At 46.3% G+C, this 26647-nt stretch overlaps 1 protein-coding gene across 1 annotated transcript in view; it reads left to right on the top strand.

Moving 5' to 3' along the window:
* The first annotated feature begins 1006 nt into the window (after positions 1-1006).
* LOC142578192 (cytochrome P450 3A14-like) overlaps positions 1007-26647 on the top strand; it is a 37425-nt gene continuing 11784 nt past the window's right edge. The window contains exons 1-7 of the mRNA XM_075687594.1: positions 1007-1061; positions 5481-5599; positions 6695-6747; positions 6879-6975; positions 8598-8723; positions 11093-11330; positions 12004-12134. Coding sequence (XP_075543709.1) covers positions 1007-1061; positions 5481-5599; positions 6695-6747; positions 6879-6975; positions 8598-8723; positions 11093-11330; positions 12004-12134 — 819 coding nt within the window. The remainder of the gene's footprint in view (positions 1062-5480; positions 5600-6694; positions 6748-6878; positions 6976-8597; positions 8724-11092; positions 11331-12003; positions 12135-26647) is intronic.

Below are 26647 nucleotides of genomic sequence, written 5' to 3' on the forward strand. Positions count from 1 at the left end.
TCTATAAGCAGTTTACGAAAGTTAGTATACTTCCTTCCAAGACTGATGACATTCTACTGAAATATGGGGACATTTTGCAGTGGTTATTTATGTACTGCTTGCCGCAGTTTTGGTCGGGATTGTTGGCGGAATAGGGCTTCAAGAAGCAACAAAGCTTTCATTTCTGGTAGGTTTCTTGCTTCCGGCAGAGCAGAAAGAATCGCGTTAAGAGCTTCGCAAAGCATTGGCAAAATCAGGTGCCTAACCGATGCGGTGGTATGCTGACTATTGATTGGCGCTACTGGTGCAGTAGGTGCGTAAGGTCGCTGACAATAATGTGTGCGAATATTGGAGCCTTCTGGTGTATTTCTTTGTGCATGTTGTCATGTGGGTCTCCGTAGCATTGACGCATAATACTGGCCGCTTGACTGCGGTCCTCTTGGTTGGTCTCTTGATTGCACTCTTGGTTGTTCTCGTGAGGAGGAGTATATTATTGGTTTTCTTTGCATTGCCGGTGGCGGTGCCCACTGAAGTGGGTGACCTTGCACTAGATGAACAATCTCAGGGTTTGGGGCGAATTCATGGCGTCAGGATTGTCTTCCATGGATAAGCATGTCGAAGCATTTGCGCCGCGTCCTTGTTCTGAGGGCAGCCTGAGTAGGAGGCGGCATGGTTCCCTGCACAGTTCGCACATTTAGACTGAAAGAGCGATTAGTAGTTTTTGCGTATTGATATGGATTGTTACACGTGGATGAGCATAAGGCTCGTGACGATGTTCTCGGCTTCCGACCACCATAATGCCAGAGTAATAGCGAGGTTAATAAAATATGGACGTAGTACGTGTCCGGCCCGCTGAAACTTCACCCGACGTCTTGTTAGTCACTCGTTGTCAATGCTGACCGTCAATTTCCAAAAAAAAACCCAGAAAAATCAGAGCACCGCACAAAGACAGCGACCAAACAGATGCACTTATCTCATTTATCTTAATTAACCATGGCCGACAGCCACACCTGATACACATGTACCCATGCCGACACCGTCAGATATCTCCTCGGTGGCTGCCCACGCTCTAGTGCGGATAGGTAAGTGATGTGCGAAGTGGTTGAATGGGCAATCTGGCCCTATTGGAACAAAATGTTCTACATAAACGTTCGGTAAGACGCTCCCCGGATAATGCAATATCTACGCCACTAGAAATCCTATTGTCAACGGACCTACAGAATCGACATTGAGAACGTTGCCTCGTGACTGTAAGCAGACAAGCCTTGCGTTGTTACTTAGGTTGAGACAAGGAAACAGTTGACGCCGTGGTTGCACGCGTACCAAGGTATTGTAGGGCTTAACTAACGCCTTGAGCTATAGATTAACTCTCCAGTTTTTTTAGAAAGCCAGCCTTTTGTTCTCGCCGGAACATTAAGTACAGCAGCACAATTTGATGACGGAGACCAAACTGAAGAACAGACGAGGACCGCGCTTGTCCTTGTTTGTTCTTTAATTTCCTCTTTGTCGAGAAATCATGCTGTCAAACTTAAAACATTACAGAACCAACTATCCCAACCTTTGGCAGTACATAAGCGAAATTTAGTGACAAATTAGTGCAGCAGCTTCTCAATTACTGGATATTTCTAACAGGTACTCATGCCCATTGAAATGCCATGCCACACCTTGCTGCTATATCTGTTGCAAAGCGGAACAATAAATTTAGTCTAGGCACCTAACAGCAAGTGCTAAAGGGGTTGCCTTTATTTACTTATTGCTAATAAACGTCTCTCCCTCTCTCCAACTTCTCCTTTGTCGTGGCGGCAGCTTTTCGGGCACCGGTATGAGCAATAACAACAAAACTCTACGCCACATTAGACCCAGTACGCTAGCCTCAAATTGTTTGAACGCTAAACGATATAACGGCGTTGAACGACAAGAGCGGGACGACTCGTGTGAAATGTGTTTAAAAGTTGGTGCTCTTTTGTGCGTGTGTGGGTGTGTGTGAGTGTATGTGTGCATCCATGTATGTGAGTGTGCGTGTGTGTGTGTGTGTGCGTGTGTCGCTTCAAGAGACATGGCGCATTTACTCTAGCGCGGATCCCGACCGGAAGAACGACGTCCTTTGCCACACGTACTCACGTGGGGCAATAAACCTTTACGGCCAGCTGCAGTAGATATCGAATGCTTCCATACTATACAGTGCCAGCTAGGGCGCCTTGATAACAGCGCCACCTCTCGCCGTTCAGCGTGGTACCTCCGCATTATATTGTCAAAATGTCCGCATTATATTGTCATTATAATGTGCGTCCATTAGTCAGTGTGGCGCTGTCTTGTTTGCCTGGTATTTGTTATTTCAATTAGGCTGCGCACCTGTTCAACGAGTTGAATTGTCGGGCTCGCGACGTGAGATTAAGAGTGCTTGATGATTTTATCGCTAAAAATTGTCTGTCATGCCCGTTTGCTGCGCACCTTTGTGCACCAAGTATACCGAAAAGCGACACCCATGTCACTTTTCCACGCGACCAAGAGCGCAGCAAAAAGTCGATATGAACCTCGTCCAACTTAGCCACGATGCCTAAATGCGTGTCTTCTTGTCAAACTGTCTCCAGAAAATTTTCTGATGCACTGGGCGATTGCTGTCTAAATTATTTAATCATGTTGATTAGAAGCCTGCTAAATCTCAAGGTGTGATTCCTAACCCTCCAACGCGCTGAGCATACAAATGTTAGGAAAATGTTCTCAGGGAATTCCAATGGCGGCTCAGAATTTATACTTGCACGGATCGTACCAGCCGGACGTAACGAGGGAGATGGAATACAGAAGTAAAACCGCCGTAGGTGTAAACTTGAACTGACTTGTTTTGATGTTTATGACAAACGTATAAACTTGCGCTTTGCTTTGTAAATGTTCTCGGGTTTGTGTGCATGATTTCCTGTGGATTCAGGCAGCCTGATCGTGAGGGTGAGCTGCTCTGAACTAGATTTCGGTTTTCTGGTTGTCTTCCTCTGGTTTTGCGCGAGTGAGAGTTATGCGGGGTGACCATTTCTAGGTTTCCGGAATTCTTAAAAATAACGCCTTGTACGCTTACCAGCTAATATTCATAAATTGTGACATCTGTCTTTACAGTAATTAAGTAGTTAACTAGCCCACTTTTTATTATTTGAATGTGTGTTTGGTTTCTAGTGCAAGAAATGTCCACATGTCTGAGTAATACATCTCAATGATTTAAATTACGTTATCTGCAGCAGGCGATCTTGAAAGAAAATTCGGAAAATTCATGGCATGTCACCGCTAAAACTTTGAAATCAAAAGTTTCGCCTGTATTTTTGAAGGAGAACCTCTGAAACAATTAGTGTACATAATATGCGCAAACTTTGTGTTTAAAAAAATGTTTGCGTCAGGGAAACCGCGGCAGAAGACTTAGTTGTCAGCTGGGCTCGAAGCTCATTCTAGTATTGCTTTACAGTAAGCGTTCTACCTCTGTTTTTAAGGTGAGATGTAAATAAATGGAATGCACGTAATGGTGCAAACGGTAAAAATTAGACATTTTTACACTGTCACTGAGCACACCACCTTAATCCCCGCTGTTCATTATAGCCCGCCTTTACGCGTTCCAACACAATATGGCTGCGCAAACAGACGTATCACCGCCCTGTATCGATGAGAGTTGCATCCAGGCACCCTAGTAACAGCCGCACAGCAAGTTTACCTTCGCTGCAGTGCGCACATGTCGAAGATGGTCGCGGCGTGTCAGTGAAGGAGAGACGGCGCACTGCAGAGTTGGAAAAAGAGACCTCCTCGCTCAGGTTTTCCTCTCTCCACCGGAGGCAACAAAAAGGCGCTGACAGCGGAGCCTGGGTTTTTCGCTCGCGTGCTTCACAATGTTCGTCACGGGAGCACTGCTGTTCCTCTCGGCTGTGCTATTGGCAGCGCTTCTCATGTGAGTTGAGTGAGAGCTGGTGGGTGCGATTGCCTAGCAGGAACGGTTGGATGTCACGCGGGCTAGAGTTAAAATTTAAACGTCGTATTAAGAGTTTATTATTGTTAAGCGAAACAGCGCATGTAAGTATGCAGTACTATCGCGCTCTGAGTACGAGTGCAACACGGTATCTCAATGAACGAGGGGCTGCGAGACGGCATTGCGGCATTAGAGAAGCGTTGCAGCACAAAAGTGAGAACGAGCTAAGCAATGACATGATTTCGGAGAGTTGGCTCATCTTGAAGGTAAACTTAAGCAGTGCGTCCTTTGCATGTGCCTGTAAAGGCAGCTCGTTCTTGTCCTTTTTCGATGGTTTATAATTGGCTGGTGCTTCTTGAAATAACGTTCAATTGGCAGTAAGCGCTCGTTGAAATCGGTTGGTGCCGGACATTGCAATATTTCAGACTGTCGACAGTTCGTTTCTTTTTCTGAGACTATTGAAGCCGAACTGATATTGAAGCTTTCTGAATTTTTTGTCGGCACCATCAATCGCGCTATCAGAAAAATGACGTTGGATAGAAAATATTGAAAAATATATAACTTTAATACCTGGCGCATGTCTGTCAGAACATCTATGTAAGAAAGCATGTTTATGTCAATAAACGTTTAGTTGAAAGCCAGTGCTACGTGATCCCAGCCTCCCTCTCTCTAATTATTCTTTAGTATACGCTATGTATGCGAAATTGAAGCAAAATGCTGAGCTGAGGCTGAGGAAAGCGTTTGCTATGAAAGTAATATTTCGGTACGCAGGCGCTATCAACGCTTGTATGCGCAACATACATATTCGGAAGCAACAACATAAAATTTAATTCTACTTCAACGTATCTTCTATGCAATCTACGCTATCTTTGTAATGAAAAAAATTCTGTCAATTATACAACAGTAACAATGCTGACAAAACAAAATATACAACTGCGTCGAATAACGAGAAAAAGAAGCATTTTCAAAAAGAAGTCTCAAGTAATGTACATGCAAGCAATATTAGGAATATTTCAGTAACGATTATAGTGCGAGAAAGAAAATGATACGCACATCTAAGAAACACTTTAACAAAACCAAGTAGAAATGAATATATATATATATATATATATATATATATATATATATATATATATATATATATATATATATATATATATAACATAATGTTTCTTTATGCCTAATTTTGGAACTTTTGAGCCTAAAATACTCGTAGCTTTATCTACAAGGCTAGGACCGTCACATTATTCCATATACTACCGTCAATAGGTATCGATAATGGGTGACTTTCTTTTATTGTATGTGCAGTGCGCGTATCGAACACATTGAGAATTCAGTATAAAGTATTTCTTATTATTATTTTGCTTATCATTATGTGGTTCGCTCACTGTATCGAGTTTTTCAAAACTAGTGGACGCCTGCTGTCTGATATTGATTCCCCGATCACTTGTAGTTATCCTTTTCAAAGCCCTCTAGCAAATCCAAGAAAGTTGACTGTCGTTTTTCTCAGCTGATTTTCGTGTAATTATTGATGACTTCAAGAGGAGGATCTGTATTTAAGTTGTCGTTCTCTCTATTTCTAGATGGCGCCGTTGGCACTTCTCTTACTTCGAGAGAATTGGCATCCCAGGACCGAAGCCTAGCCTAATCTGGGGAAATATCTGGGAGTACCACTCAATGGTAAGATCAACATCTATTTCGACTGTGTTCATTCAATGATTCTCTGTAACCCACATTTAAGCCGTTTGACTAGGAACTTGCTGCGACGCTTTCTGTGTATTACGATTGAAACTGTTATCAGGTCTAAACTGTGTGCAAGAGGCTTATCGTTGAGGTTCAAGACCTTGTCCATTTAAATGAAGCAGCAAGAAAATTAACAGGTGCGTTAGAGGTACGTTGCAGGCGTTCCCCTATTTTCGCAACCCTCAGTGACTACCGCACCACCCTTTACATAGGAAGGGGTTGCATTGAATTGAATTAGCACAGAAACAAAGGAACGACTGAGGCTTGCCAAAGCGTGAAGAAAAAAATAAGACTTGTCACGGCTTTGTTTTCATTGTATTGCAGAGTAAAAACTGGTTTATTTAGCACAACGTGGTACATTGTAGCAACACTGACGATGAATTCATCAAGCAATAACGTCAAGAAATAGTACTACAATAAGTCACATGTATCAGAGGAACATGCGGGCTGGTACTACGAAGTGAGACACGATTCAAGTTGTTATCAGCTCGAAACGGTGTCCATGAGGCTTGTCATCGATGTGTAAAAAATTATGGGGTTTTACGTGCCAAAATCACTCTCTGATTATGAGGCACGCCGTAGTGGGGGACTCCGGAAATTTCGACCACTTGGGGTTCTGTAACGTACACCTAAATCTAAGCATACGGGTGTTTTCGCATTTCGCCCCCATTGAAATGCGGCCGCCGTGGCCGGGATTCGATCCCGCGAACTCGTGCTCAGCAGCCCGACACCATAGTCACCGAGCAACCACGGCGGGTAGCGATGTATAAGAGCATTTAAAAGAAGCAACAAGAACATGAACAAGTGCGTTACAGGGACGTCACAGGCACTCGCCCCACCCTCTCCCATTTTTTTACACTCAGTGACTACCGCACCAGAGGCTGTATAAGCGATATCTTTTTTTACCTGAAATCGTAAAAAGTGTTGACAATGGTATGAGCGCAAACGAGTTGCAAGCCTAAACTGTTTTAGAGTCTATGCGCTGTTCTTTCAGCAGCTGTCTCATGCTTTATTGGACTTATATTCCGACAGGAGATTTACAAGGTGATGGGAAAATGGCTTGACCAGTATGGCGATATATATGGGTAAGTTTTTCTTGAAGATATTCTCAACCAACTAACTTTTCTCACACTACCCTCGAGGCAGCTTTAGTAGGCTTACGCAAATGACGTAGCACTTCCAGACGGCTTGGTACAAAAGCAATTTCACGACGCAGGTTCTACAACGGCGACGCTCCTTTTGTTGTGACCAGGGACATAAACTTCGTAGAGCACGTCTTTGTTCGGAACTTTCAGAACTTCGTTGATCGGGGCGTGAGTATTCTGTAATGACGCTTTTCTTAATGTCTGGCTACTGCGCTATTGCTGAGGCGCCATGTCGGTGAATACTCATTATATTTCATTTTGCAGTTTGACATGAGGGGAATGGCACCAACGTGAATGGTGCGGAAGTATTTTGAAAACGAGATCTCGTTCACATTAAAGCAAAATCTAGATATACAGTAGTAACCCTTTCGTCGTCGTTGTTCTTTTTTTGTTGCAAATTTTTTTTATTGTACTTTGTGCAGTCGCGTTCAACATAAGCTGCACTACAGTACCCGAGACTGAAGGGGCCCCAAGACTACCGCACGTTTGTGGGCTTATTGATTGGAATTAGTGGCAACACAGTGCAGGCAGCTAGACTTGACGGGGACAGTGAAGAATTTGACACACACATACAAAGTACTGAGTATGTGTCAATTTGTTCTCTGGCCTCGTCCAGTTCCGCTACACAGTGTTATCACCAGCCACGAGACTGCTCGCTAGCACCCACATAGGAACCATTGGAGATCTCAGCACGATTCAAATTACTGGTATTCGTGAAATAACTATTTTGTATGTGAGTGGCTCGGAGTAGTCCTGGGATTTCTTCGATCTCCGTCGCCGTGTTGCAGCTAATATTGCACGAGACGGTGCATTGGGCTTATGTCATATAAAGTCTACGAGTGCTCATGTTGACTGCAGTACGTTAACTTGTATCGATTGAGATTGGAATCGGAGACTAGCGTCTGGTTAATTTTTCTGACTTTCCTCTCTTGTTTACCTTTGAAATATTGAAGAGATTGCAGATGTGTAAAGTTATTGCATTCATGTGACATGCTTTAACGCATTTTTTATGTGGTAAGGACGAACTGGTATCACTTCAAATTAAAAATTTGGAAACATATTATTCACCTTCAGTACCGCCGATTGAAAGAGAATTGAAAACACGGCCCTTCCCATAAGCAACGTTCGCGGCATGGGTGAGTAACGTAACAGTTTAAATTTCGAGCGAGGGGACTCCATTTGAACGATAAAAAGCTGCAACAACTGTCGGAGTTACTGTTGGCTTCTGGTTCCTGACCAGTCATGAACCGGCATGTTCTCACTTCTTTACACGGCCTCTTGCCTTTAAAATGATATGCCATAACAGTATGTGTAAGTTATGTTTTACAGTAACAGAGACAGGAGGGCTGAGTTGCAAAAAGCTACTAAACGGGTACCGAGAGCAGAGAAGCGCAACGAGGACGGCCGTGAACTAGATTAGCAGATTTGCTGGCATAAGATTGGGGCCAACTGGCGTTAGACAGGGTTAATTGGACATACGTGCATGCTTGTTCGTCCTGCAGTGAACAAAGATGGGCTGATAATGATGATGACTACGACGACGAGAATGACGACGACGACGACGATGATCATGGTGATGAGAATGATGATGGAGTAGCTAGGAAGGCTACTTCTACTCTGCCTAGGGTGCATCAGGACTGCTATTTAAAAACAGCTGAAGATATGTAATAGCCCGTAATGGAACAGCGAAGAGTAGCAGTCATAGATGTTGCCCTGGTTGTGTAATTCTTACAAATAAAAGGTTACCTTCGGCACTTACAGAAGTGTGACGAACGTTCTCGTTTTTACAGATCACAATGGCGACCGATCAAAATCACCCTGTGTTCAAGATGTCCATCTTCCATGCCTGCGGCCTCCCTTGGAAAAGTATCCGGTCATGTGTTTCGCAGAGCTTCAGTGGTAGCAAGCTGAAACAGGTGCCCCGTCCAGCTTTTCTGTAAACGTGTTCGCTAGGTATACTGAGGTGTCTTCACAGATACGTTACGTTGTGTAACTCAGTTACAATGTCGCAGTCATATAAAACAGCAAGACTTAAGTGCTATCTCTTTGCAGTCAAAGTTTCTATTCAACTTCATGGAACTTTAGTGCCTCTGTGCCTGTGGCATCGCGCTGCGGCTGTCACGAGTTCAACGCCAACCGCGGCGGCTGTATACGTTGTGGTGGGCGCGGAACGCAAAAAAACACTCTTGTACCGTATATTGGATACAGGATAAGGAAACCCGGGTGTTCGCAAAAATAATCCAGCGTCCTACACTATGGCATGCTTCATAATCGGATCATTGTTTTGCACGTAAAATCCTAGAAAATTTAATTTTTATTAACTCAGCGCTAACCCGTCTGAGCATCTTTGAATTCTGCTCCTGTCGGAATGCGGCTGCCACAGCCGGGATCGAAACTGCGGTCGGGATCGAAACTGCGTCGTCGAACTCAGCAGTGCAATGTCATAGGCACTGGGTTACTTAGGCTAGTTGTTGATAATATAAATATTGTAAGTCAAGTGGATAGGAATTCTAATCTACCTGCAAAGAGGTTGTTGATACTCATCTCGTACGAACGTTACATGTGTCTCTGATGGATAAGTTTCTCTAGATTTGGCGCCGTTTCAAGATGAGCTGAAGGTAGTCTCGGGTAATTTGTCAAACTTCGAGTCAACTCAATTCCGAATGTTCCTACGCACAGTGGGAGGAAAGACTTGATGAGTGGACGATGAACCCAAACAGTTAATGTGCAACTGAGCTATTTCTCAGCGGGCAAAGGGTCAACGCTGGATTATGCGAGGCATCGCTCGTGCGTTATGAGAATCATATATGGTAATCATTGCTTTCATTCTTAACCCACCCGGCTGTGCGTCACTGATGATGAGTGCTTGGTTTGCGCCTCACCAAAGGTGTGCGTTAAGAGTGTGCACTGAGTGAAATATGTATAGAGGGTGGTAAATTTAATCCATAGAAATAACAAATGGGGCGACTCTAAAATGCAAACATTAGAAGAAAACTATAAACCTACCAGAATGTACTTGTAGGGGAGTACAGGGTATAGCTTAGTAGTTTGTATATCATAAGAAGCCCAGCAAACAATGACACCAAATAAAACATACTATCTAAATAACATACTATCTAAACATACACCAAATAAAAATGCTATCTTCAGACAACTTGAGTTGCGAAGAACGGAAACATTAGCGATGACAGCAGCTTGATTGGCTGCTTTTACAAGAACTTCCAAGTCAGAGCTGGGAATGGTGGCATCTACGTCGTAGATGACACGGGCGATGACGTCAGGGTCAAGCGGGATGTGGGAACGGACCTTATTTCTGTCGAGGTTGGTGACGTAGCGCAGGGTATTTAGCGCCGCCGCCGGCGTGGCATCAGACGCCCAGTACGCTTACGTGTATTCACTCTGATATCAGCAATTTCATTCGGCACCAATCCTTACAGAACGACCGAAATAGTTTGCCCGTTTAGGCGTTTCGTGTTTCCGCCGGGCACAGCAGGAACGAAAAGCATGGTGTTGGTCACAGGCCTCCGTTGTGGCATTTCATTCAATGTGCTCGAGGAAGAATAGGTCCTGGTGTTACGTCACTTCGCCTTACGGCTCACAACAATTTCTAACTCGACGTCGGAGGAATCCTCGGCGCTCAGTGAGTAGATATGGATGTCGTCGCTGTCAGAGTTGATATCATGGCCGGTATGCTTTGCTTTCTTGACGCGGCCAGCGGTAACGCCGCCAAGTATAGTGGACTTCCGAGGTAGTCCGCGTCCATCGCCGACGAACATAGAAACGACACCTCAGAGGTACACGTATATTTTCACAAAAAAGGCAAGAGAAATTCAAACTTTCTGTCGAGCAGACAGTTCGTCGTAGTCCTTTCTACGATGGCTGGCGGACTCCTGCTGTTTGGCTGGTCATGGTCGACCGCTTCTTTATACAGTGGGCACGCGGCATTGCGGCTTTCATTTCTTTTCTTGAGGCAAGATTGAGAACGTTACAAAGTAGAGGTGTTAGAGCGCCCATGGACTTTCCTAAGAGCAAGCGCAAAAGTTGGCATTTAGAAAGAAGTTTATTTTATATCAATATTTACAATATTTTTACATCAATTTTACATCACACTGCAAGAAATATTCTGAGTAATGTAGGACGTCTACGAACTATACGCCGTTGGTCTTAATCGCTTACGGGTTATCGCCTTCAATTTCTGTTATCTTTATTGAGAAGCCAAAACAAGTACGCTTTTCTTGATAAGTAGTGAATGCACCATATATAGAGCAAACGTTCTAAACTCTAGATGATGCCACACATTGAAGAAGATGCAAGCATCTTCATCAAGTCTCTTGAGCAGTACGCGGACACTGGAGTAGAGGTGCACATGCTTCGCAAATTTGAGGAACTCTCCATGGACTACATCGCCCGAGGATCTTTCGGCATTGATGAACGTTTTCAAGGAAAGCCCGACCATCCTCTTATGGCCATCGCCAAGGCTGCCCTAAGGGGTACTATGAAGGGGCCTTTTCATATGATCGCACGTGAGTTCATACTTTGCCCGATACAAATATTTACCCTTTTTCATTTCATTGTGTCTGACCGAAGTGCTGTGTAGTCTTACTCGGAGCTTTGTATTGCGCTATTTCTTGTTGACAATGTTACACCAACTGACCTGCACATTTGCACTTCTGAAGAATCACATATATTTATCACTCAAGTAACGGTATGCAGTAGAAAGATCTCAAGATCAAAAACCATCCGGTTTACCTTCGACGAAAAGAACGATATCGCAGGGGCGAGTCTAAATGGTCGCGTGGGGGCAGGGCACCCAAAATTTTATCCAGCACTTGCCATCGCCCGCTCATAACACCATAAAGTGAGAGTAATTAGGTGCCTGGAGAGTCATGCTCAGCGATCCCCCACCCATTCAACAAAAGATCTCTCATATATCGCATCCCTTTCCCCCTCCCCCGATACTGGGTAGCCAAGCGGAAATTATCTATGATTAAACCCCCGTCCCTTCTTTGCCTTTCTCTCTCTGTGACACCATCCCTTCAATATCATGCTGGAGACACCGAGGTTTACTGAAGGCTCATAAGTTATCTATTGCGCAGCGGGTATGTCAAAAATGTTTACTAAATACTTCCTCTGAATGAGCTGAACCGTTGTGAACAGTCATTAGAACGCATCTTTTTGTAAATGTTTTCTCTCTAGAGTGCACGACCTCATTTGGGGCGCTCATGAAGCCATTGTACTGGCTTTCGCTTGTCCTTGGAAAATTTTCATTTGAAGACCTGAATGAACAGACAGCCAAGGTGATTCAGCTGAGAAAGAGCGATCCTTCGGTGAGTGCAAAGTTTGCGCCACTAGCCTATTAGGTATTGCTTCTGTAGATGGAAGGAATAATGTTGGCTACTCATGCGTGCCGTGCGTACCGGGTAATTAGAACCGGAATTTAAAATTAAAGTGGTATACCTTATTAGTAGAATGAGTACAACCGCATATTGTTTCAGTCGTCTTGAGTTATGCAACATGGTTTTTTGAAGTGCCTTTACTTAGCTTACTAGTCCCATTTCTTTCTGCAAAATTTTAAATATTCATTTTTGGGCACAAGTCGTAGTTTAAAGTTCTGGAGCGTGCTCAGGAAAATCTAATAAACTGGCTTTTATGATGTTGGTTCTCAGGCGGCTGCATTCTCCGGGGCTCTGAAAAAAGCCCACAAAATAAGACAATTATTCATCTGACTGCACGCTTGTGCATCTCGGTAGCAGCGCTCTCTAGCGTGTTTCAAAGGAACGATGGCCACATGCCCATCAAAAGACTACGAGTGTGTTAGCGTGAAAGAATTTCCTACAATAAGTGCTGGAGGAAACACTGGCGCCGTGATCATGAAGCCATCGTGAGAATGGTGGTTAGCGTATTTATTTCTAGGATCTTCCTGCTTGTGGCTTCAGAGGTTTTTGTGGCTTCGTTTATTAGGCTTCATGGACCTTCATTGACATAAACGTCAAAGCAATTTACACTTTTATCAAAATTTAGAAGGCAATAAGACTCTGCGAACAAGAATAACCGCTGCTAATTGTAGTGGTTCTGCTTGTCCATGGGTTCGTTCCGTAATGGTTTCAATCTCGAAATTTTTTGCTAGAGGCCTTATTATCAAATGCTACTGTCAGACAGTCTAAATAATGTGAATAATGCGTTAGCGTTCTTTGGCTACTTCACGCACTTTCCGAGGGCTATCTATCTATTATAAAGGAGATTTATTGAGGTTCGTAACGACAGCCAGTGCTAGGATGCCCCGAGCACAGTCCCCCTTGCTCGAGCGTCCGCCGCGCGCTTGATGCTGCCGATGCTGCTGACTCTGCGCTCAGGTTCGTTATCTTCCTTGCAATGGCACCGTGGAAATAAAGGAGCCATCCTGGCGACTTAATGTTCTGGAAGGACCGTAAAACGGTGATAGGGCTTGATACGCTGAAAGTGAAGGACTTCGTGGTTATGACGTTGCATGTCGGACAGCGGCATTAGCGGCTTATCCAGGTAATTAATGCCTGATGTTCTCTCGAGAACGCGGTATGGCCCGTCGTACTTCGGAAGGAAATTTGAAGCGAGTCCAGGCGTGCGGTGTGGCACGAACCAGACAAGGGCGACGGGGAGAAAAGTGGGAGTCGAGTTCTGGGCCTCGCGAACGGCTTTTTGATGGTTCTGGTCGGCAGAGGTGAATCGGCTGGCCAGCTGGCGACACTCTTCGGCGTGTCTGGCGGCTTCCGAGATCGGCAGGCATTCGGATGTGTCCGGCCGGTATAGCAGAATGGTGTCAATTGTGTGTGAAGGATGACGGCTGTAAATAATGCAAAAGGCGAGAATCCGGTAGCAGCCTTAATCGCAGTTTTGTAGGCGTAGGTGACAAACGGGAGAACTAGGCCCCAATTAGAGTGATCAAGTGAGACATACATGTCGAGCATGTCACCAAGAGTTCGATTAAAGCATTCCGTGGTACCATTAATCTGTGGGTAATAAGCATTGCATTTACGATGAATAGCGCATTCAGCAAACAGTTGTTCGATGACTTCAGATAAGAAGGCGCCGCCTCTGTCGCTGAAAAGTTCACATGGACCTCCATGTAATATGAAATTGGCAACCTCATGAGCTGTAGCATTTGGTAGAGCAGCAGTCTGCGCATAACGTGTTAAGTGGTCTACCACAACGATTATCTACCTGTGGCCGGGAGGAATCAATGAAAGTGATCCGTAGAGATCGATGCCCACGCGATCAAAGGGTCGGGATGGGCATTTTAAAGGTTGGAGTTCACCGGCGGAGTTGTGCGGTGGCGCTTTGAGGTGTTGGCACTCATGACAAGCGGATGACGTTTCAAACAAAATTGCACATGCCCCGCCAGTAATAGCGGTGTCGAAGTCTTTCGTAGGTCTTGAAGACTCCCGCATGGCCACACTGAGGGTCGACATGGAACGACGAACAGAGCTCTGGTCGCAAGATTCTCGGAATGACGAGTAACCAGGTGTGTCCCTCTGGGGCATAGTTGCGTCGATACAGTAGCTGGTCTCAAATCGCAAAATCAGGAACTTGGTGCCGAAGCGTTCGTGACGCTGGAACTTTCGATCTATCCGACAGAAGATCGACCATAGATGCAGTCCAGGGATCATTACGCTGTGCATCAGTGATAGTGTCAAAGTCCAGAGAGGACAATGTGCACTCACAGGAGGAGTCGTGACTGGCTTTCGGCCGAAGCGGTGATCGGAATAGCGCGTGAGCATCGGAGTACTTTCGCGCGGAACGGTAAACCACGCGGATGTCATATTGTTGAATTCGCAATGCCCAATGGGCAAGGCGGCCCAAGGTAGTGGGCCGCCTTGCCATGTTGGCCCGACATGGGGGTCCCAACAGGCAGCGTCGACAGCCAACATGGTGCATGGTGGTAGGTCGCTATGTCGAAAGATCACGCCGTATAAATATGGGCGAAACTTGCCAAGTGCCCCCACAATGGCCAAACACTCCTTTTCTGTTACGCAGTAATCGGTCTCCGCCTTGGTTAACGTGCGACTCGCGTAGGCGACGACGTATTCTGTGTGGCCAGGTTGACACTGTGCCAACACAGCGCCAAGGCCTACACAACTTGCATCGGTATGGATTTCTGTTGGCGCTTGAGGGTCACAATGACGAAGAATGGGTGGCGTCGTGAGAAGACGGCGCCAGGTTGTGAAGGCGACGTCACACTCGGGAGACCATGATGAGAAATTTCTAGCGCCACCAAGGAGCTGCGTAAAAGGCGATATAATTGACGCAATGTTTCGAACGAATCGCCGGAAGAGCAGAGGCTGATGAAACTGCGTAGCTCATTCATAGTGGTAGGATTTGGGAAGGCAGTAACAGCATGTAGCTTCTCGGGATCTGGGCGGAAGCCCTCCTTTGACACAACATGGTCTAAAATTGTGAGCTGACGAACAGCAAATCGACACTTCTTCAGGTTAAGTTGCTACCCGGCGTTGGTCAAACAAGTGAGTACGTGCTGGAGGAGGAGCAGGTGCGTTGCGAAACCAGGGGCGAACACAACGTCACGTAGAACAATATCCATCATTGTTTCGAACGTAGTAGGTGCTTTGCAAAATCCGAAAGGCATGACGGCGAATTCATACAAGCCGTCAGATGCGACAAAGGCAGTTTTCGAGCGATCGGCCTCTGCCATCGAAACCTGCCAGTAGCCTGACCGCAAATTCAGCGAAGCAAAGAAATCAGCTCCCTGCAAAGAGTCCAGAGCATCACCGATGCGTGGTGATAGGTAGACGTCCTTCAATGTGATCTTGTTCAACCGTCGAAAATCAACACAGAAGCAGATAGAACCGGCTTTCTTTGGGACGAGTACCACGGGAGAGGCCCATGGGCTCTGTGAAGGTTGAATGACGCCTCGACCGAGCATAGCATCGACCTGGTCAGCAATGACGCGACGTTCCGTAGCGGACACGCGATATGGTCTTTATCGCAGCGGTGAGTGAGAGCCAGTGTCGATGGGATGCTCGACTGTCGATGCACGGCCAAGAGATGTTTGCGCAACGTCGAAAGAACGGCGGAAGTACTGAATGAATGCGTGAAGTTGAGATCACTGCGAATGTGTCAGATCTTCGGCGATGAATGGGCTGAACACACCATTTCATGTTGAGTCAGGGACGGAGAGGGCACTCAGTTCATGGACGGCAGAAGAAGGCACTTGGTCGAGGACGGAGGCAATTCGTGTTGAATCGACCCACTCGTCGTAACTACGGCATTCGCTGCGGAGCAGTGATAGCGGCGATGAAAGATGATTGTAAATGAGCATCGTGCTGACACCAGCGGCAAAGAAGAACATTATTGAAGAATAAAACGCTCAATGGGTGGAGCCCCTAGACAAGGGCCCCACTGGCTTCCGCGCGCCGTCTTGCTTGTGGGATGATGGCCCTTTGGACCTCTTCTTGTGAACTGGATAGCGCCTCCTCCCATTGTGTATGCTCCTTAATTTCTGTGCTTGTCTTTTGTGGATATGCCGTGCATGCCCATGAGATGTGGTCAAAGGTTGGCGTGGCTCCGCACCATGGGCATGTGTCTGTATATCTTTACGGATGAATTTTATGGAGAATGTGCAGGTTGTTATATGTATAGGTTTGCAGCTTTCTCCATATAACCTGTTCTTCCTTACTGAGATTCTTATCTGAGGGTGGTAGCTTCATTCTATTTCCTCTGTGCTAGTTTAAAATTGCAGAATAGTCCTGGTCAATTGGGATAGGGTCGTCAGAGGCGTCCTGTGAGCACCCGTGGGGTGTAGCATGCGCACGAGCTACTCTGTCAGCCTCTTCGTTTCCTCTGATTCCCTCATGACCGGGTACCCAATAAAAGGTGAAATCCGGCCCGGGATTTTATATATTGTATAATCCTATAGGCTGCTGTGCATACTCGTCCCCTGAGGTAGCTTCTGCATGCCGCTTGAGAGTCTGATAGGATGGTTATTTGTTGTTGGTTTGGTTCCGTCGCTTTGATAGCAAGGGCTATTGCGATTTCTTCTGCTTCCACGATAGTGGTGTTGTGAGTGGAGGCGCTAATGATTTCTCTGCCCATGTAGTCAGTGACAGCAGCTACCGTTCTTCTCTGCCTGCCTGGGTATCTTGCCGCGTCCACGAAGCGGGAGTTTGGTTTGTCGCAGTGCGTTTTTTCAATGCATGCAGCTCTGGCTTCTCTTCTGCCTGCATGTAGAGTTGGGTCCATATTTCTGGGTATTGGCACCACTTTGATGCTGCTTCTGATTATTGTGGGGATGGGCTTAGTTTGGTTGTGTTTTTCAAGTAGCTCGTGATACCCGAGTCTGCCAAGGAGTTTCCTACCCGTGGTCGTTTGTGCGAGTCTGTTTCTTCGAATTTTAAGTTGAGCTTCTGCCAGTTCCTCGAATGTATTATGAATCCCTAGAGACATGACTTTTTCGGTTCGGGCGCACTGCGGAGTTTGTAGGGCGATCTTGTAGGCTTTCCTTAAGCACGAATTGATCGCATTCCGCTCTGTTTTAGTTAGCTGGTAATACGGCAAGCTGTAAATCAACACCGGCGGCAAGGTCAAGAGCTGCATAGGGCAAAGGAAGCGCTTTTCGGGTAACAAAGTGATGAGACAGGCATGAAGAAGACCGTCCCATCTGATATAGTACTCCACAAGACTGGTACGAATGATGAAGAGCCCGTGGGAATACAGGTGTCTTCTTTCAAGACAATCTTAGCAGTAGGACGAGCATCGGCCGACACCAGGTGACCAAGGTGGGAAAGTTCAATCTCGGCCCGAGCGCAATTGATGATGGCCTTGTGGCGTGAGAGAAAATCCCATCCTAGAATAACGGCGTCAGAGCACGATGAAAGAACTAAGAACTCAATCGTGTATAAACGTCATGTATGGTGACACGGGCTGTACAATCAGCGGTAAGGCGAATGGGTTGAGCACTCGCCGTTCGAAGCGACAGTCCAGACAGCGACATCGTCACGTTACGAAGCGAGCTGCAAAACCTGGCATCCATAGTGGAAATAGCGGCACCGGTATCGACGAGGGCGTCTGTAACGACAACTTTGTTAAACACATCAATGACAGTGGCAGGTAAAGGAGGAGGACTTCGGCATGTCGACACTTGCGCAGTTCATGCCTCGGGAACTGCGTCTCCCTCTTCGTTAGGGACGGATCGTTGACACATAGGGGAAAGCGATCGGTGACGTGGGAAGAGTGACCGGAGACATTCAAATCGAGGACGGCGATCAGTCTGCGAGCGAGCTGGGGATGGGTCGAAGAGTCCATAAGGCTCATTTGGATCAGGCGGCGCATAGGGCGCTCGCCAATCGTCATCGAACGCCTTCGATCGGCGGTGGCAGAACTTTGCGACATGACCGGGATACCTGCATACAAAGCTTATAGGGCGATTTTCCGGCGTACGCCACGGATTAGCGACGGCTGTGGTGGCCCAGGGGACGGGAAGGGGAGGGCGGTGCACAGGCTGCTGGAAGTGACGCACGAGCACACTGCGAGGGGCCATCGCAGCAAGCATAGCATAAGTGACCGGTGTAGCCAAGGTAACCTGCTAGCGAACAGCCGGCAGCGCTTCGGCGGCCTCTTCATGGATCACGTTAGGGACATGAGACCGCAAAGTGCTAGCAGACTTCTGATTGACGGACACCAGCGATAGCTGTCGTGCGACTTCTTCACGGACGAAATACTTGATTTGGGTTATCAGGGAAGCTTGTTCAGGGCCGGTGGTCAGGCTGCAGAGTGACGCTGCATTTGGTGTGGGATGCCGCCTTGTCAAAGCTCGCTGGTTACGTAATTCATCACAGCTGTGGCACAAGCTGATAACGTCGCCAACAGTGCGCGGGTCCTTGGCCAGAGCATCTGGAACGCGTCATCATCGATTCCCTTCATGACGTGCTTCATCTTTTCCACTTCCGTCATGGCAGGGTTCACTTGCCTGCACAAATCGAGAATGGGTTCTATATAGCTTGTGTATGTCTCACCCGTATCCTGTGCGCGTGTACGCAAACGCTTCTCGGCTCGGAGTTTCCTGACGGCGGGTCGGTGAAATACGTCTGCAATCGACGTCTTGAACGCCGACTACGTTCAGATATCCCTCTCACTTTTTCTGAACCAGAGACTGGCCACGCCCGCGCGGTAGAATGATAAGTAATCCAGCTTGTTCGAGTAATTCCATTCGTTGTGAACGCTCACCCGTTCGTAGGACGACTGCCACTCTTCAACGTCGTTTTCGTCGGTTCCGCTGAAGATGGGAGGCTCCCGCTGGCGAACGGTGCCAGCACAACGGACGGGTGGCGATGGAAGACACTGCTGGTCAGAGTCCAGCATGGCAGAGGACAGCGTCCGAGAATGGTGTTCCAGGATGGCAGAGTGGAACGCAGGGCTCCACCACTTATAAAGGAGATTTATTGAGGTTCGTAATGACAGCTGGTTCTAGGATGCACCGAGCACAGTCCCCCTAGCTCGAGCCGCTGCCGCGCGCTTGATGCTGCGGATGCTGCTGACTCTGCACTCACGTTCATTATCTTCCTTGCACTATCTTTCCATGTTCGTATCTAACCGTTTTCCGACCTTCTTGGGTGACTCGGTAGTAAGTGATGGAATGATGTAACTCGTCAGGCTGCCGTGTGGAAGTAACAGGGTTCGAAACCAACTATCACACAAACTTGGGTCAATGAGTACATGGCAATGTCTACACACGTGCTGCTCTTCACCGAACCTTTTACGCTGACTTAGGTCACTGTAGAGTCGGGACTGCGTAGGTGTCACTGTTCGAAGAAACGCTTTGACGCTAACATGGAGTACTGAGTACGTGCCACTTGGTCTGTGCTGGTCGCCAATGAACCCATTCGATGCCATCTTAAGTCACTGAGTATGTGACTATGAGCTCTTCAATGAAAGTCTCTGACGCCAACTTGGCTAACTAGGTGTATGCGCCACTGGCAATGTGCTGCTCTACAATGACGGAAAAGATCCTTTAAATTTCTCCAATGCTTAGCGGAAACGAGCCCATGTAACAAGCGTTCCTGAAGGACAGCAACCCGATGCATTAGCCGGCTGCGCCACAAATGCACTAGGTATGTGGGACTTTGCAACGGAACGCCTTGGACGCCAATGCTTTAGCGATGTGCGCCATAAATTCAATGGGTATTTGCCGCTCTTCAATGAACCTTTCGTCAACGTGGGTCACTGAGCATGTGCCACTGTGTGTGCGGCAAGCGACAGAACAATTCGCAGCGTTTGCAGGCCCCGGTGCGCCACCTTTGTCGTCTCAGAGACCGCGCGCGGACTTCTGGGCAGTGCCACTTGATGACGCGGCGTGTCCAGAGAGAAGCGCGAGAGAGGAGCCCGGGGGGAAGATCCCCCGTTTATCAGCGTTCGCACGCACCGGCGCGCCATGCATCCCGGCGGCCACGTGCCTGCTTTGTGGTAGCGGCGCTAAATGGTGCCGAATATTGTTAGGGATGCGCGAAAGAGGAGTCTCGTTACATTATACGTCTAATATATAAGTCGTTTGTGGCGTTTTACTGGCAGCAGCGGCATTGCATGATCCACATCTAACCCTGAATCGTCTGGTTGCGGAGCTGTTCTTGTCGGTCACTGTTTCTTCGGTGACCGTCTTCGTGGTGCGATGCCGCCGCCTTGCTTCCCTGGACTGCGCTGAATCATCCACACGGGGTGAATCTGCGACTGCGTAGCCACTTCGTGGTCTGCTTCTGGCATCGGCAAAATCACCACTGGAGATCGCTGCTATCGCGGCGCGCCCTATAAACAAGCCGACATCGACGCCTGCTCTTCACTGGCAGCAGCGGCATTGCGTGATCCACATCTTACCCTGAATACTCTGTTTGCGCAGGTATTCCTAAGTTTTCCTTCAATTCCTTTATTTTCTGCTGCTGCTGCTGCTGCCATCAACCGTTTGGTTTTCCTTCTTTTTCTATCCGAGTCTCTGTCTAATAGTCATACCATGCCGACGAGTGCAGAACTATCGAAAAAAATTGAGGAGCTGGAAGTTAAGGTTAACAACATGGCTAAAAATACGTATGAACTAGTCTTTGGTAAAATCTTGCTAAGAATAAAGTAGTCTGGGATTGATGTTGTTGAGCTAAAAAAGAAGGTGATTCCTTGAATACATGCGCCGAGCACCTCAACGCACTTATGGGAGAACTACGTAGCCAAAATGCTACTCTAATTCATGAGAACAAATAACTGAAATCTCAGAACCAGTCATTCACTCGCAAGATGGAGAAGCTTGAACAGTACTCTCGCTTTGACAATGTCGAGATCAGGGGCATTCTCTGCCCCCAAAAAGAGGACTGTATAGCAATAATGAAAACAGTAGGAAACAAAATTGGCTGTCCCGTATCGCCTAGCAATTTAGACATTGTTCACCGCGTATCAACCAGAGCTAACGACAAGGAAAATATCAGTGGTCGGTTCTGTTCCAGAACTGAGAAAGCTGATTTTGTGAGCAAAGCGCGTAACGTCAAACACTGTCTTAGTGACATTATATTTTCTGGCTTATATAATGCACCCATCTTTTTAAACAAGCATCCGACCCCATCTAACAAGGCTCTCCTTTCCAAATCCATATCTTTGAATAAACATAGGAACTGAATGTTCCTTTGGATGACGAACTGCCAGATCAAGGCTAGGGAGACTACTAACAGGAAAGTTCTCCGCATTAGAGACGAATCTGACCTAACCAAGATAGACAAGAGCTTATTATTTAATCAACTGACATAACCATTATGGCTTCCCTACTGAAACCCCATTAAGTGACTTCTCTTTTAAGCGGATTTCATTCGATCATACATTTTAACGCGAGTAGTCTTCGTAAACACTTCGACGCAATCGATAATTTACTCGCATCGCTAACTAGTTCGTTTTCACTAATTTGCATTACTAAAACTTGGTTATCTGACGACGACAAAAATTTGCATTGCTTGCCGAACTACAAATCAGAATACAATAAATTAACGAGCTGTGACGGTGGTGCGGTCATACGTCTTTCTCTTAATATTGCTTATCGAAGAAGACAAGACCTTTCCTTAACAATTACTAATTGCGAATCTGTTTGGATTGAATTCAGTAACTGCTTTCTTGCTCCCGAGAACAAGAATTTCATATTTGGCTGAATTTACTGTTCTCCTTCATCGTCAGTTAATGATTTCTGTACCAATCTTGATCATATTTCACACACTATATCACTAGAAAATAAATATGTTGTTATAATGGGTGATATAAATATTATTTACTTGATGAAACATCAGCCATATGTATCCACTATACTATTTAGTTCCGTAGCTACGGATATGGTTGTTTAATTGACGTCCCCTCACGTGAAGTTTCTAACGGCACAGGTACAGTTATTGATCATGCTCTTTGTAACCTTCTTCATTTACCAGAGGCCAAAGTTTTGCACATCGACATCACTGATCATTATGCCCTGCTCTTACGCTTCAATTCCAACGTACGACCTTGCCCACCTTCACATACTAAAGATGTTCTGGAGAAAGTCGGCTTCATAACTGCTGTTGCTGATACAAATTGTTCTGAAATTAAATCACTAAACGACCCGCAGAAAGCCTTTTCCACATTTTTTTCACGCATTATATCATACTTACGACAGTTCGCCTGCAAAAAGAAATGTAAAAAAACTGTAGCATTTTCTCACAATCCATAGATCTCGCAGCAGTTATTAACAGCACTGCGCAAACGGCAACCGTTTAATATGAACTTACGTGCTCGTTATAAAAACTTATGTAACACCCTTACCTGTAAACTAAAATCAGCTAAACGATTGCATTTCGAGCAAAAAAATTTACAAGTGGCGAATAGCACAAAAAAATGAGAGATTGTCAATTCCTTTTTAAACAAGAACACACGACTAAACCAAATATCCAGAATTTTAAATGATGGAGTGGAGCTCAATTTCTCTAGCGATATAGCTGAGGCTCTAAGTAGTTTTTTCTTTCTTAACATTTTACCTTCTCCTACGCAGGCCATCAGCATGAACCGTCTACTTTATTCATTCTTTTTATTTCCTACAACGCCAGACGAAATAACTGCTGTTATAAATATTCTAAATATAACAAGCGCGGGAATTGGTGAGGTCCACCCTGCTAACATTCAATTACTTGTGCACTTAATTGCAGATATACTTTCATTTATTGTTAATTTATTATACGACTGGTTTATTTCCGTCTGAACTTAAGTATGGAAGGATAATCCGTTTTTAAAAAAGGCGATAGCTCATTATTAAATAACTACAGACCTACTTGCATTCTACCATTCATCGGGAAATTTATTGAGACACATATTGAAATTCGGCTAACGAAATACCTTTCTAAATTTAATATCCTCTCTTCATGACAGTTTGGTTTTCCTCATGGATATTCCACAGAGCTAGCACTCATTCATCTTACTGACCGACTAATAAATTAATTAGCGAAGGATTTCTCGCCGCCTCAGTGTTTATCGATCTAACGCAAGCATTTGACAGCATAAATAATATCGTTTTCTCTAAGCTCGAAGCAATCGGCATTCGTGCACCTGCTCTCTCATTACTATGAAGCTACTTATATAAGAAAGTTCAAGTTATTTCTATTTCCAATGCTTATTCTCGACAGCGAATTATGAATATTGGTGTGCCTCAGAGATTTATCCTGGGGCCACTTCTGCTTTTGGTTTATAGAATGATTTACCTAACTGTCTTTCTTCCACAACATGCATTCTGTACGCGGATGACACCACTATATTCACCTTTCAAAAAGACATCTCATCTCTCGTTAATAAGTTTAAACGCTGACTTATAAAATATTCTAAGGTGGTGTAATGTTAACATGTTATCTATTAATGTATTTAAAACAAACTTTGCTGTATTCTCTTCACATCAGCGAAACATACCATCCATTCCACCTATCACTTTTGGTCTTCGCCGCCTTCCTCAGAGTTCATCTTTCCTTGGTATTGCACTTGATTGTAATTTGAAATATCACAATCATATCGCTCAGATAAAAAAGAAAACAGCTTATCCTACACGCATCTTAATTAAAACACGCCCTTATTTCACACGTACCACATTACTCTCACTTTATCACTTTTTCTCCACAGTCACATTACTTACGGCATGTTATGTTGGGGTAACACCTATAATACTCATATTGCGTCTCTCCAGGCAGCTCAGAACCGAGCCATAAGAATAATTACTTACAGTCCACGCTTTTTTAATGCCACTTACCTACTACGCGAGAATAACATATTTACCTCACTAAATACAACCTAGGTATTTTTTTCTACAGATTTATGAATGATGAGCTACCATCAATACCATTTTCACCATCTAATCTGATGATTCATAGCACCACCAGATTTGCGCTGAATAACAATTTTCTTTTACAAAGAAGCCGCACTAACTAAGGTAAACACACTGTAGAATTCACTTCCATATCAATATGGAACACTCTTCCTTTTATAATGAAAAACGCAAGATCTTTATCACAGTTTCAAAAAGAGAGAGAGCGTAATTTTTATTTCAAATCAACAAGATTTGAGTCCGGCGTCTTTTTAGTGGGTCTGGGCACCCGCCGCGGACGCGGTTCCGAGACCTTGTCTCGAAGCGGCTTCCTCGGCTCGCTGGACGGCCCAGAGTTGTGCTGTCAGGTCAGAGCTGAGCAGTGCGGTCATCCAGCGTGACTGGAGGCTGGCGGTGGAAGAGACGGAGGGGTCGGCACTGCCCGACTTGTTTGTTAGTTCCCGACACTCCCATAGCATGTGATTTAGTGTGGCAACCTCGCCACACGATGTGCATCTGTTTGTAGTGTACATGTCTGGATACATGGCGTGCATGAGTCTAGGGTTTCTGTAAGAGTCTGTTTGTAATTGTCTGAAGTGTACTGCTTGCGTCCTGTCTAACCTAGCGTGAGGGAATGGGTATATGCGCCTTTGTAATTGGTAGTGTGCCGTGATGTCGTGAAAACTGGTCATACGATCCTCCCATGCGCAGACGTTTGCAGTACCCCGCGGGGGCTCTTCCTCCGATGCTGCTCGGTGAGTCAGGCCTCAAGCAACGCCGTGAGCCGCTTCGTTGGGGGTGCTCATTCCAGTGTGTGCCGGGATCCGTAGCAAATGCCTCCGGTTATCAACGTCGGCCTCTCCCTTGTGTATGGGATGTCGCTGGAGTATGTGATACGCCTCTTGCGAGATGCGCCCATTTGCAAAATTGCGAATTGCCGTTTGCGAGTCGCAGATCACGTATGTAGCTTTGGTTTGTGTGAGGGCCAGTTCCTCTGCCGCTTCGGCATGTGCCGTGTTCACGGTGACGCTCGTGAGGTGGTTGCCTCGGTGGCTAGTAACTGCCGCCACGAAACTCTTCCTGTCTCAATATCGGGCTGCGTCGGTGAAGACCGCCTCCTTGTCGTTAGAGTAACTTTCGTTCATTTGTTGTGCCCTGGCATTACGCCTCCCCGTGTGGTGTTGGGGGTGCATGTTGCGAGGCAATGGGGGTACGTATAGTTGCTCGCGTATGGGTCTTGGCATGTCTACTTTGACGCCGTGTTGCGAGTGGTATGTGATGCCGAGATTTTCAAGTACGTGTCTGCCCGGGCGGGTCTTGGATAGGCGTTCAAGTTGGGACACTTGTTGCGCCTCCACGAGTTCTTCGAGCGTATTGTGTAGGCCTAGTTCCAAGAGCTTGGTGGTGCTAGCTCCAGGCGCAAGTCCCAACGCACATTTGTACGCCTTGCGTATGAGCGCGTTGAGCTTGTTTTTTTCCGCAACCGTCCAGTTGTGAAACGCTGCCGTGTACCTTAACGGAGAAATGACGAAGGCTTGTATGAGTCGGATGACGCTGCCTTCGCGCATGCCCGCGTGTTTGTTGGTGATGCGTCGAATGAGCTGCATCGTGCTGGTGGCCTTTGCCGTTATCTTGCGAAGTGCTTCGCCATTGCCACCCTTATGCTCTATCATCATTCCTAGTACCCGGATTTTCTCTACTATCGGGATGGGTAGGCCATTTGATGCCGTTAATTGGATCTTTTGCTTTCCCAGGGGGGTGTAGCATTTAGGTGGGCGCCCCTTTCTGACTGGTCTATATAGCAGCAGTTCGGATTTTTTGGCCGAGCAGGCGAGTCCCGTGCCCACGAGGTAGTTTTCTACGCATTGGATGGCCTGTTGTAAACGTTGCTCGATCGCTCCGTCGCTGCCCGTTGTCGTCCAGATCGTAATATCATCCACGTATAGCGTGTGATGCAGTCCTTCGATTTGAAACAATCGGTCGGGCAACCCCAGCAGGACGAGGTTGAAGAGCATTGGCGAGATCACCGAGCCCTGCGGGGTGCCCGAGCTGCCGATGTTCATTTGCTCTGACTGTAGTTTCCCCACTCGCATGCGAGCGGTTCTTCCCGTGAGGAAGTCTCGGACGTAGTTGTACGTGTGCAGGCCGAGATTTAGCTTGTCTATTTGTCGCAATATGGCATCGTGGCGAACGTTATCGAAGGCCCTCTTCAGGTCCAGCCCGAGGATGGCTCTCGTCGAACGCCCCGGATTGTCTATGATTTGGTGTTTTAGTTGCAGAAGGGCGTCTTGCGTGGAGAGATGTCTTCTGAACCCAATCATGGTGTGTGGAAATAAGTCGTTGTCCTCGAGGTAATACGTGAGTCTATTGAGAAACGCGTGCTCCATTAACTTGCCCACGCAGGACGTGAGGGAGATGGGGCGCAGGTTCTCCAGCTGTAATTTCTTGCCGGGTTTCGGTATCAGTGTGATATTTGCTTCTTTCCATTGCCGGGGCAGCTTGCCGTGAGCCCAACACTCGTTA

The sequence above is a fragment of the Dermacentor variabilis genome, chromosome 4, assembly GCF_050947875.1.
Source record: "Dermacentor variabilis isolate Ectoservices chromosome 4, ASM5094787v1, whole genome shotgun sequence".
Taxonomy (NCBI): domain Eukaryota; kingdom Metazoa; phylum Arthropoda; class Arachnida; order Ixodida; family Ixodidae; genus Dermacentor; species Dermacentor variabilis.